The sequence below is a fragment of the Sinocyclocheilus rhinocerous genome, unplaced genomic scaffold (genome assembly GCF_001515625.1).
Source record: "Sinocyclocheilus rhinocerous isolate Xijiao unplaced genomic scaffold, SAMN03320098_v1.1 scaffold1600, whole genome shotgun sequence".
Lineage (NCBI taxonomy): Eukaryota > Metazoa > Chordata > Actinopteri > Cypriniformes > Cyprinidae > Sinocyclocheilus > Sinocyclocheilus rhinocerous.
In genome coordinates, this window is record NW_015665129.1 from 1,347,331 (window position 1) to 1,363,796 (window position 16,466).

At 35.4% G+C, this 16,466-nt stretch overlaps 1 protein-coding gene across 1 annotated transcript; it reads right to left on the minus strand.

The window, feature by feature from the left end:
• Positions 1 to 4,113: 4,113 nt before the first annotated feature.
• On the minus strand, positions 4,114 to 15,792 carry LOC107731204 (uridine-cytidine kinase-like 1). Its single transcript, XM_074560147.1, is given in 17 exon segments — positions 4,114 to 5,532; positions 6,916 to 7,072; positions 7,267 to 7,374; positions 7,707 to 7,829; positions 7,957 to 8,019; positions 8,808 to 8,901; positions 9,124 to 9,222; positions 9,596 to 9,612; positions 10,693 to 10,754; positions 10,840 to 11,029; positions 11,852 to 11,923; positions 12,074 to 12,134; positions 12,136 to 12,242; positions 12,907 to 13,013; positions 13,333 to 13,517; positions 15,370 to 15,386; positions 15,389 to 15,792. Coding segments are annotated over 17 exon segments (1,644 nt in total). The 5' UTR covers positions 15,476 to 15,792; the 3' UTR covers positions 4,114 to 5,437.
• Between the last annotated feature and the right edge of the window lie 674 nt (positions 15,793 to 16,466).

Here is a 16,466-nt window from a genome sequence, read left to right on the forward strand (position 1 = left end):
GTTTATTTCTTGCTGTTGTCGGTGGATTGTTTGATTTATATGCCTTTTTCTTTATCTGAGAAAGAGCACAAAGTGAATCGCTTCAGGACTGGGGAGACCAATGAGGACTCGAGGAGGACTCTCTAAATAAAAAACTGGACAGTTAGGAATATAACACAATTGGTCAGAAGAAATGTATCATAGACAATCCCTTTCCCCCATCATTTCAGAAACAGTCAGGATGTTTCTGAATGGAATCACATACATTAGATTGTTGCAAAAAATCTCCTGTATGTTATATGGAAATAATGGGAGATTAAAAAAGGTACAATGACTAAGCGAATTAAAATGAGTGTATGTCGCCCTGTAAGTCTATGGACTTGTGGACTTTGGCCACTGTCTCTTGATGTCTTTGAATCTGATTCTAATGTGATCTGGATTAAATTATCCCAAATGACTGGAGCGCACATAAAGGGGCTCAGGTCAACCAAATATAATCAAACCGCTTGTCTAAGCCCTCGTTGCTATCAAACATTGGTGCAATGTTGTAAATATGTTACAAGAAGAATTACAGAAGAAAATGCATAAAAGGGGGGAGGGAATTTGCTCTTGGTGTTCCTGAAAGTATTTGTTTCTTTCCGGTTGTCCTTTTGGAATGATTTTTCTCTGGTGAAAAATTATCTCAGCAGTATCTCTGTGAGTTTTGATTATGTGCTTTGGGATTTTTTGTTTTCCACATCATTTTAGCTATACTGTGTATCTCAAAGACCAGTTGAGTTTAGTGTGGCAGCTAATGTTGTGCGTTTGCTTATCAAACAACAGGGTGGTGTGTATTAAAGCTGTGTAATTAAGTACTAATGTGCAAAAGATTGTAATGTTTTTATATCAAAATGACTATTCATAAAATGTCGGGTCAAGTTTATACTTTTTTAAATAAAGTAGCACTTCAAAAAACACAAAGCATATAGCATTTACATAGTGTTTTCTCACAATAAGCCATCTATTAATTTTCTAAAGAGACAATACCACTAAGTGCTCAGACAGTACGATCTCAAGGAAAAATGTAAGATTTTTGCAAGGTGCCGATTACATATGAATTTGAATAATGTTAAGTGTACGAAAATGTACACTTTTGAAAAAAGTAAACATGAAGATTCACCCCAACCTTTAAACCTAACTATCAATGGGATTTAAGCAGGTCTTATAGAAACATACAAATGAGATTGTATGAATTCATATGAATTATAGTTTGAAATACTTATGAATTGCTATGAGATTGTGGTGGACACTTACCGGAACAATACATTTTTTTGGTAAACACATTTGTAGTGCTAACTACAATAATATGATACTTATAAGTGTGCATTCACATTGGTTGTCAGAGTAACAACACAAACACTATGCACAAGATTTTAGCAATGGATGTTTCTCTAAGGTTTTTCATGAGTGCAGCATCCTCATCTGAAAACATTTGTCGCAGACAATAGCATTAAAAATCAGAAAGGGTGGAATATACTATATTTATTTGCAACTACCACAGTTAAGTGAACCTTGTGATCTGATCGCTCATACTGAGAAGCATTAAAATCTAATTTTAATTAGATTTCTGGTGTTTTGCTTGTTCAGAAAAATTTAATTTAATTTAAAAATCACATTTTTCTGTTATCTGTAAGAACTTGCAGATTTGTTTACAGTAAATATTTCTGTCTCTGGGGACAAATGAATGGCAAAAGAGCAACTAAATATTTCTAAGTTCAGTATTAATAAGGATATTTAAAAAGAACTATGGATTTAAACAGCAACAAAGAGATTCACAGACATGAGATCTCACATAGGCAAAAGTCTTGCTTCTCTGACTTACTTAGAAATGAAACAGATGTGTGCCTGTGTTTGATTTGCATTTTGTGATGTCTGTAGGCATCAATGCAAAAGGTTCAGCAAATATTCCAGAGGACATTTTTCATTCTAAATCTGGATATGATTAGGCTCGGATTAAACTGGCTTTGATTAGTTTATACACTCAGGTAGATGAGGGATTGCATTAGAGTTCTTTGTTTACCCTAATTAGCCATTGAAGCTGCAGTCACATCAGCCTTTCACTGTGGTACATGCTGTTCCTATGACAACTGCCTCACTGTCATGGTATGGTATTTAAGAATTCCCCTCCATTGAGACAAAATCTCATCGCATTTCACAGTAAGATTACATTACAAACAGATGGAGGAGGTCATAGGATTTTTATTTATTTAATTCAAATCCTCTATCAGAACATATGAAATTGTGTTTGTAAAAGTGTAACCTGCTTTCCTAACTCTCTTACTGTGTCCCTGTGTGTTTATGTGTGAGAGTGTCACAAGCTTGCATCTGACTTGCTCTGTAAAAAAAAAATAGGTCATCCTTAAAACAAAAAGGGTGCAGTCAACATAGCAACCGTCTGCTGTTTTTTTATTGGCTGACTTGTTTCCATAGTAACAGGTTAACCTTGAGGCTGCAGTCGCAGACCAGTTTGTTGTCTAGGCGAATCCAGAATGTATGAAGAGCTCTGCTAAGTCAAGATGTCACCCATGTTTCAAAGCTCCAGCAACACTGGAGAAAGGGTCTGCATGTTGTAGCAACCTAGTGAGAGTGCAACGCAGTCTCTATAGGAGTCTGCAATGTCAGTCTTGTACAGTGCCTGAAAAAAAGTATTCATATTATTAAATATTTTTTGGGGAATGGTACATTAGATTATTTTCACATACTATGTAACATGTATTGTTCTGCCATTTCAAAATGTGGAGAAGAGGTTACATTTTTAATGCAGTGTTTCCAAACTTTTTTGTCTTATGTACTCCCAGAGCCCCATCAATAAGAATCAAGTGCTGTTTGTCTTTAACATTAAACCATAAAAAAGGCATTGTAACTTATATTATGCCAGATATTTACAAATATATCAGGAAATTATTTGTTGACATGCCACTGAATTATTAAAAAACAAGTCAGGTTTTTGTCCTTAAAGGGTTAGTTCACCCAAAAATGAAAATTAGCCCATCATTTACTCACCCTCAAGCCATCCTAGGTTTATATGACTTTCTTCTTTCAGAATCAGACGAATCCAATTGGAGTTAAATTAAAAAACGTCCTGGCTCTTTCAAGCTTTATAATGTCAGTGAATAGGTGATTTTTGTCAACAGTCCAAAAGAAGCCAAATAAAGCGCATCCATCCATAATAAAACGTGCCTCACACGGCTCCGGGGGGTGAATAAAGGCCTCCTGTAGCGAATCAGTTCGGTTTTGTAAGAAAAATATACATATTTAAAACGTTATAAACAGTTTTCTTTTACTTCCGGTAACTGTCGTACATGGAAACCGACGTAGGACGTATGCGTAGCGTATGTGCTGGTGTGAGCATGCTAGTCTCGTGAGAACCAATGTTTGTTTACAGGAGCAAAGGAAGCAAAGATTCCTTTCTTGGTCTCCTCTTGGCTTATATCGAAATCCTCCGACATTTTTCTTTACAGATCCTCATTTTGTGCTTCTAATTTGTGATTGGCGTTTTGTTTTGTGCTCTCCTGTGTGCATCCGCGTTCGTCATCTCTCACCGGCACATGCGCGATGCATACGTTTTACGCCAACCGACGGAACTGCGTTCAATTGTGAATGTGCGTATGACAGTTACTGGAAGTGACAGAAAAGTGTTTATAACGTTTTAAATATGGATATTTTTGTTACAAAAACGCATCGATTCACTACAGGAGGTCTTTATTCACCCCCAAAGCCATATGAGGCACGTTTTATTATGGATGGATGCGCTTTATTTGGCTTCTTTTGGACTGTTGACAAAAATCACCCATTCACTGCCATTATAAAGCTTGGAAGAGCAAGGACAATTTTTAATTTAACTCCAATTAACTCGAATTCGTCTGAAAGAAGAAAGTCATATACACCTAGGATGGCTTGAGGGTGAGTAAATAATGGGCTAATTTTCATTTTTAGGTGAACTAACCCTTTAAACGATCGTGTGAATTATCAAAACTTATCATATTTGTCAGAAAATTATTGTACACGAGTCAAACGTACAGAATACAGCTATCTACCAACAACATTTTGACATGAACTGCAAATTACCACAATAGATAAATAGTTAATAGATAATAGATTAAATAGTTTAGCGAAGTGATACTGAACTGTTATGCAGTCGACAGACCTGGAACTACTTCATAGCTGTGGGTTTACTGGAAAATATATATGTATATTTTTCATCCTAAATGCAGATGGTCAGATTCTGGCCTTTAAAAATGTCTCTTCCATCAAGCTAAATAAGTCATACCTGTAAAATGTTAAATTAAGAGATTGATGATGTCTGGTTAATTTCAGCCAAACATTCAAGGTTAATTCTTTGACAGCTGCCCTTTGTTTCCAGTTGCCTAATTTGGTAAAACAGTCTGAGCTTTAAAAGGACTTGTTTATGCCAAGTTTCCTCCATTTTGTTGAAACAGATGTCACATCTATCTTTTCTAACCTTCTATGGCTTTTTCCTTGTAACAACTTAACAAAAAAATAACTTCTAACTATCTCTACAATTTTCCTGTACTTAGTCGTTCATTATTCCATTGCAATAGAAATTTTTTCAGTTCCTCTTAGTGAAGACCCCTTCACCTTCACCCAGAGGTATCTAGTATATCATGTGCAATTGTTTCCTCTCAGGGTTTCTCAACAAAAACACCTCAAGTTTACTCTAGTCACTATTCTATTTAGCTACTAAGGGCATGGCTAGGTCAAGGTCTTCTTCTGATGTTTTATTAAGATTGTAGAAACATTTTTAGCTCAATTGTCTCTAAACTCTTGAGTGAACAACACATTTTCCCCAAATGCATTTGAGTTCCATAGTTGGATTTTAAATGTCCTTACTGAACCTGCAAAATCACAATGAGATAGGAGGAGTGAAGTACTGCCCCCTGGTGTTAATGCTGCAGCAGTACATGTGGGGAAAAAAACTCCTCCAACCTGCTCTCTTGGAGATGCCTCAAGAATGACCAAACAGAAACTTCTCTTAAAAATGTAGAATTGATGTTGAATTGAGGGACATAAACATAATTTATTTTAAGTTGAATGTGTAAAACCAATAAACAGCCAAATGGGTCCAGCCATCCATTCGTATATTTATGCAAATGTAAAAACTAATATTTAGAAATATATAAAAATGTCTAGTTTGAACGTTTTGAACTATCGTGACAGTGTTTAAGGAACAAACCATACTCCAGAATAAAATATCAAATGTAACTTATATGTTTACTGCTAAAACAGTTTACTGTTTTAGATCCTATCATGAACATACGGTCATAAAATGAAGTGCTACAAAATACTGCACCTCATGAGTGTGCTAGCAAATCTATTTTTGTTCCTGGCTGGTTTAATGAAATTACAGTAAGTGTTGATCCTCGCTATTCACAGCTGCCTGAATTGCTTGAACAACGGGTCAAACCTCTGATGAGCAGCTATGTGGTTCTTGCTGCTCTTCATCACTCCATGACGAAGACCCATCTGTCCCAAAGTAACGGTCACCAAAGTCTCCTTCAATGACAGCAAATACACACCCACAAGATTTCAGTACATAGTGTAGGGTTTGTTTCTTTCTTATATTTATATACACTACCATTTAAAGATTTAGGGTCAGTAAGACGTTTTGGTATTTGACAATAAGGTCCTATTAGTTAACATTAGTTTATGCATTTACTAACATTAACTAACAATGAGCAATACATTTGATTACAATATTTATTAATCTTTGTTAAAATTAGTTAATAAAATACAACTGTTAATTGTTAGTTTATATTAGCTCATTAAATATATCAGTCCATTAAATATGAACAGATATAACTTTTAATAATGTATTAGTAAATGCTGAAATTAAAGGGATAGTTCACTCAAAAATGAAAATTCTGTCATTAGTTACTCACCCTCGTGTCGTTCCAAACCCGTAAGACCTTCGTTCATCTTCGGAACACAAATGAAGAGATTTCTGATGAAATCCGAGAGCTTTCTGACCCTCCATAGACAGCAAGGGTCCTACCACGATTAAGGTCCAGAAATGTACCAAGAACATCAACAAAATAGTCCATGTGAAATCAGTGGTTCAAAAATTTTATGAAGCTTAAAAAATACTTTTTGTGCGCAAAAAAACTAAAATAACTTTATTAAAAAATTATTCTCCTTCGTGTCACCCTAGCACCATTTTGGAGAATACCACGACGTATGTGCGTGCTTTCTATGTTTCTGGACCTTGAACGTGGTAGTTGCGTTGCTGTCTACGGAGGGTCAGAAAGCTGTAGGATTTCATTAAAAATATCTTAATTTGTGTTCCGAAGATTAACGAAGGTCTTACGTGTTTGGAACGACATGAGGGTGAGTAATTAATGACAGAATTTTCTTTGGGTGAACTATCCTTTTAACATAGCATTATTAATTAAGATTAATAAAGACTATAGAAGTATTTTTCATTGTTAGTTTGTGTTAACGAATGTAAATGTTGTAAATGTTTTTGAAAGACATCTCTTATGCTTACACATGCTGAATTTATTTGATCAAAAACACAGTAAAACAAAAATACTGTGGAATATTATTACAATTTAAAACAACAGTTTCTATTTAATATATTTTAAAATGTAAGTTATCTCTGTAATAACAAAGCTGAATTTTCTTCAATGTCACGTGATCCTTCAGAAATGAATATAATTTGCTGCTCAATAAGCATTTCTTTTTATTATCAATGTTGAAAACAGTTCAAAAGAACCAAATTTATTTTAAATTTACAATAAATTGTAAATTTATTTATTTCCATTTTTATATCCTTGCTGAATAAAAGTATTCAATTCTTTTATAAAAAAAAAAAAAAAAAAAAAAACTTACTGGCCACAAATTTTTGAATGGTAGTTTATCTATGTCAGAAAAACTCACCTATGCCTGGAATGACATGAAGGAGGTAATCTAGACTCTTGTCCACAGCAGTGGTGATGATTTTGACACGAGGGAAGGCGTAAGCCACTGAGTGAACACCCAACTCCGCCATCAGCAGAGACACCAACACAACCCTGTCTTCCTGGACATCATGGTCCTGTATATACATATACACACACTCACATTCAACAAATGTATCATTTTCACAATGAATTGTGGCACCTAATTACTTTATTGCTAGAGAAGACAGTCAAATACGCTTCGTGCAAAATTGTGTGGACTGTACAGCCATTCAGGGTTCGTACTGTTTGTTTGTACACTGTGGAATGAATGAGGTCGATGGCCACATACCAGCAACACCCTCACTGCCATCATGGCTGCCGCTCCTGTGGAAACGGTGCTGTCCATCAATATCACATGGTCCTCACTGATGTCTCTGGGCAGTCGCAGGTAGTGCAGCTAAATGGAGGGGGGGGGGGAGTCTTAGTTACCACGGAAACAAAGGGAGGAAAAAGGGAACCACAGCCACCAAAAAAAATGAAACTGAGGAGTCAGGAGATCTCTGTTACCACGGAGACAGAGACCAACAGGCAAAACGGACATATAGGGTTTGAGAAGAGCCGAGAAAATAACCGATACATTTTTTTTTTTATCTAGAAAGTTGCTAGAATTAGTCAAACTGGGATTTAGTAGTAAGATCTTTCTTACAGTAGCTAAGACAAGCAAGGAGGCTTCATTGCATTTTCAATCTGTTACTGATATTGTGTGCAGTGATTTGAGGCCTGTGTTACCTCTGGTTCTCCTGAATCTAGATTAGTCTGGATCAGAATCTTGCCAATACGGACGTCTTTGCACACGGCTCTCAGAGCAGGTTCCATGGTCTCCCCGGCCCGAAGAACGGACACACCTGTGATCTAGGTGACAGAAGGACAGGTGCTGCTTCAAAACCAATATGATTTCAATCAAATACGTGATGAAAAATATTCCTAATAGTGGAAATAAATGTTTAAATACTGAAAATGAACAGACACACAAATGTACCCCTTTGCCACGAAATCTGCGACCCTCATACTCTTGGCCTTGTGGTGTCTGGACGAAACAGGCCTGTAAAAAGGATGGATATTTGTGTGATGATACATACAGTAAAGCTGAGAAGAAAATGTTTCACTCTGTATTCCTTAAAGGGATGACAAAAGGTCATCAAAATATTTATATTAAGGCAGTCATATTTACATTAATACTTCACAGTGAACCATTTATTTATAATATTTATTTTAAAAAGTACTTTCAAAGTAACAGGCAAATTTAGTATGATTAATTATAAATAATGAAAAATAAGGCGATTAAATGTGCCAACTGACTTGTATGCTGATTAATTAGCTGGCATTTACTGTAATTGATTCCATTAAGTTTTATAATCATATAAGTGTTATTCAGTGCAATTAGTTTGATTAATTAAAAATTTGTAGTTGCATACTGTAGTGTGTGTGTAATTGTTGCTATTCGTTTGATTAATCAACAGGCATAATTCAATTCACATTTTTATTGATATATGTGATTATTAGAAATTAATTTGATGAATTAACTGCCATTTAATGTAATTAATTCAAATGACATTTTATTAATATATGTGTGACTAGTTGCTCCTCATTTGATTAATTAACTGGCACATATACTTAACTCAGTTAAAAATTTCATTGCTATATGTGTGATTATTAGCGATTTATTTGATTAGTAACCGACAGCTCATGTAATTCATTCCATTAAAATTTTATTTAAGCCTTAGTTATAGTTTAAATCTCAAATTCAGGTTTGATTTCACAATAATATCAAACTTTGGCAAAAAAAAGACACTGAGTGGCACACATTCACACAGAAAAACACCCACACACCTTGGAGGGCAAGAAAGACAGCGCATGTTCAATAAGCAACCGCATCAGTCTCTTTGAGTAGAAGATGAACTCGTCACGGCTGGTGTCTTTGTTCCTAAAAACAAACAGAAAAATTGAGGAGGAGTACATAAAAGATGCAGAGAATAGGGTAAAGCAGGCCAGTGAGTCATTAGCCTGATTCACACATGTGAGGAATTCTGAATGGCAGACGGAACAGATGAATGGATTCCAAAACACATTTCAACAATGAGCATTAACATTTAAAAGTAGGATTTCTTTTGATGTGCTTCAGAGAACTGATTCATATGACACTCACCTGATGATGGTGTGGAGACCGCGGACCTGTGGTGTGCTTTCCATCACACTGAGAGTCTGAGGAAGTGGCTGGGACTGATGGGCCGTGGCCAGGAGCGCCCTGTGTGTGTGTGTGCATATGAAAGAGCAGAGACATAAGGCAAATCCACACCGTCAAAAAGAAAAAGACGATTCAAATACAAATGAAAGCCACTTGTACACCAGTCCATGACATTTCTAACACTGTCACTAAAGGGATCCATGTGGGCAGTGGGCCTACATTTGAAAACATAGTTATGGGTTATAGTCCTGTTTAAATGCACAAACATACACAACAAGACCAACTATATATATATGTGTAGCTGGGTGAGAGCTAGTTGTCACGCTTTTTACTCCAGAGAATATTTCTATATTTTAAAAACAATTTTTTTTACAGACCGTAAATGTGCATTTATGTACGAGGGTGTGTGTGAGAAAGAGGAAAACTTCTCTACCTGACACTAATCTCACGCTGCCGAGAGAATGCATGCAATAGAACAGAGATGAAAGATCAGTGAAAAACAATGAAAGAGAAAGAATGAGGCTGAGAGTGTGAGAGAAGTCATCTGTCTTGTACCAGGAGGACAATTGTTTACCTAATTTTTCCTAAATTCACAGGCAGAGGGCGCCGTTTGCGTTTGTTTTGTGTGGAAATGTGAAGAAAGCTGAAGCTGAAGAAGAATCTTTAAGTCTATTCAATGTGCCACACAGAGTTTGGCATGTTTTATAAATTGTATTTGACTGGAATGCTTGTTTTGTAATATCTTACCTATTGTATATTCTAACAATGATAAAGTGCTAAATGAGTTTTGTGAGGCAAGGCATTTTGAGCTCCTTTATGAAAACAAACAGTTTATGATTACAACTATAAAGTGATTTTTAAGTTGAAATTGTGTATAACACATAACAGTGACTGTAAAACTGAAGCTGAAGAAGAATCTTTAAGTCTATTCAATGTGCCACACAGAGTTTGGCATGTTTTATAAATTGTATTTGACTGGAATGCTTGTTTTGTAATATTTTACCTATTTTTTTACCTAAATATTATTTTAATATTTTTTGTATATTCTAACAATGATAAAGTGCTAAATGAGTTTTGTGAGGCAAGGCATTTTGAGCTCCTTTATGAAAACAAACAGTTTATGATTACAACTATAAAGTGATTTTTAAGTTGAAATTGTGTATAACACATAACAGTGACTGTAAAATATTAATTTTAGGTATGGGAGTGGCATATTTTGAGTTTTGGAATTTGGAAAAGAGCTATTGGGCTATTTTTGATTGGTCAATGAGCTAGTTTGTTTTGGTGACCTGGCAACCCTGACGCCACATTCCCCTAAAATTTTGGAGATGATACTGGGAGAAAAAAACCCATCTCAGGTTTACATAATGAACTAAGCTGTCAAAAAGAGGTTTTAAATTTTTTTTTTTCATTTGGCCTGTCTTGTCTAGGTCAGACTACCAATGTGACCACAAAAAATAAGCAAATAACTTCTCCTGAATGGATAAGATTAGTTCACAGGACACTATCATAACGTCCTTTCTCACTCACCTCTTCTAGCTGGCTGTGAACATGCTGAACAATCAGGTCAATGGCCACCATGTTACCTCCACCTGTGTGTGAAGGAGAGAAATAAATAATGGTAACATCTGCAAACTGCAATTATTCACTGCACCAATGCATGTGTGTTGAACTCACCACGTGGCACTACAATGTCTGCAAGTCTCATGGTGGGTTCGATGTACTGCTCGAAGGCTGGTTTTACAAATTTGTTATATTGTTTAATGACCCCCTCAATGTCCCGGCCTCTCTCTGTGATGTCCCTCCTCAGCTGCCGTACCAGCCGGATATCTGAATCTGTATCAACAAAAATCTTCATGTCCATCAGCTGCAAAAAAAGAAGAAGAAATTTGACCCTGGACCACAGTGTCTTAAGTCGCTGGGGTATATTTGTAGTAATAGCCAAAAGTACATTATAGGAGTCAAAATTATAGATTTTTCTTTATGCCAAAAATCATTAGGATATTAAGTAAAGATCATGTTCCATGAAGATATTTTGTAAATTTCCTACTGTAAATATATTAAAACTTAATTCTTTATTAGTAATATGCATTGCTAAGAACTTCATTTGGACAGCTTTAAAGACGATTTTCTCAATATTTAGATTTTTTTGCACCCTTAGATTTCAGATTTTCAAATAGTTGTATCTCGGCCAAATATTGTCCTATCCTAACAAACCACACATCAATGGAAAGCTTATTTATTCAGCTTTCAGACGATATATAAATCTCAATTTCGAAAAATTGACCCTTATGACTGGTTTTGTGGTCCAGGGTCACAAATATTATGCTTTTAGTTGTAGGATATAGTGACAGAGATATTTTTACACTCAAACCAAGATCAAAAATTAAGTAATCAATATTAGTAATTACTTTAGTAATCAATATAAACTAAATAGAAAAACTGTACTTTAAATGCACTGATTTTGTCAACTTCTAGGAGCACATTAGCATATAGATCCTATTCCTATTCTATTCGATATGGGCTAAAAGCCACAAAAGACACATTTTGATTTCATGCAATGTTATTAAGATGGATTTGTGATAATGGTCCTTCAACATCTCCCTTACTTCATCACCAAAATATTTTTATCACTTTCTTTGCTTTGAATTTTTATCTGTATTTACTAAACCGAAACATTTGATCATACCTGCAAGAGCTCTTTGTCTGCAAAGGACAAGATGCCTTCAAAGATAATGACGCTTGCACCATAAACATTTTTCTGAAAGAGTATGAAATGAAAACGCAAAGACCATCAAACAAACTGAAATCTTTTCCAAGCCATCACTATTATAAATTATGACTGTTTCTGTGGTATATATTTTTAATATACCTCTGGAAAATATGTGAAACATCTGCCACACACACTCACCCAGTCTTTCTGGCGTCCATGTGTAGTGAAGTCATAGATTGGGATTTTTACACTTTTCCCGTTTAAGTTTCCGCAGCGTGGTCACAAGCAGCTCAAAGTCGAAAGCTCCAGGATGGTCAAAGTTATAGTCGTTACGGGCAGCCAGAGCTTGTTCCTCTGGAGACAGAACCTGCAAATGGGTAACAAAGGTTGCATGTTTGATCACTGGTGGAGGGCGACACAGACATTGGAAAGATCACGATCCTGCCCTACCACCATATGTGCTTCAACAGCAATGCAAGGGATGCTATTATATTCTGATCACATAAACCATGGCATCTGGGGCTGTTGGTAATATATTAGGATTAGCGAAAACATGTTAAGAGCTACATAAAATTTTAAAAAGTCATAGTTTGTCTAAATATGAAATTCTGATCAAATATACAGCACGACCAGTGTAGTCAGAATCCTGAATGAACGAGTCTTAGATTCTTTGTGGGGACTCAAAACCATCCAGTATACAGCTAAGGCAGTCCGATTCCTAACAAACTCAAGATCTTAAGATCCAGTTCTTTTTAGTAGATCAGCACAAATACAGAAGTGTAGGTTCTGACTGGTTCTTCATAGCACAACCTTTAATACTATTTAAAGATACACATGATACACATTATGAGTATTATCAAAAGTTTGTTTGTGTGGTTATGTGTTGGTACAAACATCAAAAGAGATGAAGAAAGAAGGAGAAGGATTACAAAGATTTTCAGAAGCACTTGACTTAACAGGTTAACTTCACACGGTGGACCAATCACTCATTCAGATCTCACACTCGATACAAACACTCACAAACATCTCACCTTATAGAATGAGCCCATAGACAGCAAAACCACCCAAGGAACATCCAAAGATTCAATGATTTTATTGGCTACAGTAGTTTTTCCAGAGGCACTGCCACCACACAGACCTGTAATAACATGATTACTTTATTCTAGGGCTGCGCAAAAAATCGAATGTGATTTTCATGCTCATCTCGTCAGTAAAGCCGGTTCTGTGATTAGTAGTAAATCTCCAGCACGTGCGTTCAGATGGAGCGGCATTTACTACACAGAGCCTAGATCACTGACAAGCTACGCAAAATCGTATTCAAAATCGGCAATGAATCGCCTGCGATTTTGAACACGATTTTGTGTAGCTTGTCAGTGAACTACAGCTATTGTGATACCTCTGTGTAGTAAATATTTTTCTGTTCAGCATGAATTCAGTATGTTTCCATCGACTCGTACCAATAACAAAGGCCTCTTTAAACTGGGCTCCATGTTCATTGTACCAGGGCGGTCTTCCGGCTGTGTAGATGGTACGTGTGCCGGTGCAGAGCAGTGGAGGTTCTGTTTTACCCAGAGTGCTGCTTTTCCTGCGAGAGGTGCTGACCGCAAGGAGGAGTCTGTCCAGAGAGTCTTCACCACTTCCACTGGAACAAAAAAAGAGAACTGTTTTAATCTTAGTTTAGTTTAAGTTTTTACTAATCTTGGTTCATCTTAATTTCAGTATATTTAAATACACTATTCAAATCAAATGTTGTATCTGTTAACATTATTTAATGGACCTGAGCTAAATGTATTACTCATTGTTAGTTGATGCAGTTAGTTAACATTAACTAATGGTACCTTATTGTAAAGTGTTACCAAGACACATGTAAGTTGATTTTCCCAAAAAGTGTGAACACTGTTTCTATCAAATCAGTTCTCTGTCTGACCCACCCAACATAGCAACAGCAGCTCCACCAATGAGATGCATTTGGGGTGGGGCAATCTGTATGTCCAACCAATCGAATACAGGTGGAGTGTTTGGGAAACCTTATTGACAACAGTTATTTTTGCTGTTCTTTTTGGTGCCACTAGTGCTACATAAATTACACACTTGACTTTTTTTCCATAACGTCTCATGCAAAACACATACTAAAAAAAAAAAAAAATCAGCAACAAAGCATGTACCACAGAACTAAATGAGTTGCTTTTATCAAGTTTATTATAATTATGAACATATATTTTATAACTTGTTTGATGTTTATAGGATATAAATGTCAAATGCAATTGTTAATGCCTTACAAAATAAACTGGCAGTGAGTAGCAGGTGTCATTGATATGCTTAACAAAAAGTAAAACCAAAACTATTAAAAATCTTTTTGGTAACACTTTACTTAAAGCCTTTATTTATAATGCATTATAAAGTGTCATTAAAGGGTAAAATGCATTATAATTATTCATAATACGCATTTTAATACATTATATATTGTCGTAAATAATTATAACCAAATTTAAAATGCATAGTGTAACAACGAATTGATAAGTGTTATAATGTATATTAACTGTGGTTACAATTATTCATGACATTGCACAATGCATTATAAGGTGCATTACAAGGCATAATTAATGCATTAAAACTATTTTTATAATGCATTATACATAAAGGCTTTAAGTAAAGTCTTACCAATCTTTGTTAATAACTGAAATAAGGCTGAAATAAAATTGAATATTACACATATTAGAAATGTTGCCTTCACAAATTAAATGAAATACGTTTTAAGTACTAAAATGAATACAACTAAAACCAAAATAAAACTAAATGAAAGCTAAATATAAAAACAAAAACCAATATAAATGACAAAGCACATAAATGACAAAGCAAATTACTAAAACTTTAAAAATTAATACAAATGTAGAAACACTATAATAGTATATACAGCAAATATTATTAAAATAACAATGGTGGGCGTGTGTGTGAATGAATGTTTAAGCTATTCTCTTGTACATGATCAACTGATTCAACCTAAAACTGAAACAAACAAGCTTTCAATCATTAAAATCCAACTGAAATAATTTAAGAGGTTTAAAACAGCAGCCAAGAGATCTTTTCCCCTGCATCACGTCAGTGTCATACACAACCTGTCTGTCTCTCACTGTCTTTGTATTAACATGAGTGACTAAATCAGGCCACCAGTCACCGCACATTCAAAACAGCTCAACAACACAGAGCAAACGAGAAAGGTGCTGCTAATATTATGGTAATAGCCAAAAGACATAACGTCTTAAAAATGTATAGGTCCCTGAAATAAAAAAGCAGACTCAAAATCTAGACTATAAACCCGATAAACTCTTTTAAGCGAAAAGGTTGGAGGAAACACCAGCTGCAGCACTTTAAGCCATTTTAATGATTTACTCTTTAATTGCATATGTCACTCTGTTCAGATTATACTCAAACGAGTGAATAAAGCGGCATTTAATTAACCTTTTAAATACTAAACAGTGCATTTAATAACTTACCCTCCATCTGTACGGAGTGGAGTGCCCAGCAGCCTGATATCCTGGCCCCTGTGTATCCGGGCAGCGTGCTCATATCAGCTAAAATAGTCTGACGGCTGTCTTCCATATGAGCAATAAAGGTCACATTCTCATTGAAGCTCAAAGGCCCAAGACAGATAAACCAGCTAATAATCACAGCTGAAGCACAAAGCCTGGGTCACAGAGAGGGCAGACATCATAGCACTCTGAATGCACTGGGAAAATCAAACACCTTCCCTAAGAAAGCACCAGATCTGTAGATAAACACTGGGATCTGCCTTTGTTTTATCGGAGTAATCCTTGAGGTTTAGCCGATCGTTAGCCGACCACTGACTACTGTATTTGAGAAACCTTTTAATAAATAGAAAAACGACTTTTCTTTGTGTCTGGAAACTCGCTCGCAATGTGTGGGCTTGATTGGATAAGAGGATCAGCTCTACAGGTGACATGGATGGAAAGTATTAATAGAACCAAGAGACACAGAGTACCTGAAGGAAAGCTTAACTACTCAAGAGTTCTCAGATTTCGTTTAAGTGTCAGTTTTGTATCAGATGTTTCTTTTAAAATTCCTCAGCTGAAAATAGTTATAATTAAACAAACAAACAAAAAAATAAAAAATAGAACCAAAACCCAATGGATAGCAATGATCTTATTTGAAATCATATTTCGCTACAGTGAGAGACAATCTCCTGTACCTTTCTTCCTGAATTCTTGAGGAGACAAGCGAGATTGCATACATATTTTACTCAGAACAAAAAAATACACAAAACAGCTTTTTGTGGCTTTTTATATGCTATAGGGTTCCCAAACTGGGGATCACAAAACCCTCGGCTTCATGAGGGAACTGCATGGGTCTTATAAGTTGATGAAAAGCTAATAATTAATTATAATATAAAATACATTTTAAAATAAAAACAATCAAAATAAAATGTTTAATAAAAATGATAAAACTTTTCATTTTAATTACATGCCATGTGACCATTAATTAACATCAGAGAAATGTGCTCTTAAATTATTGCAATGCAAATGTGTTGTTAAATTATTGAAATAGAGAACTTAAAATCTCACAGCGTACTTTA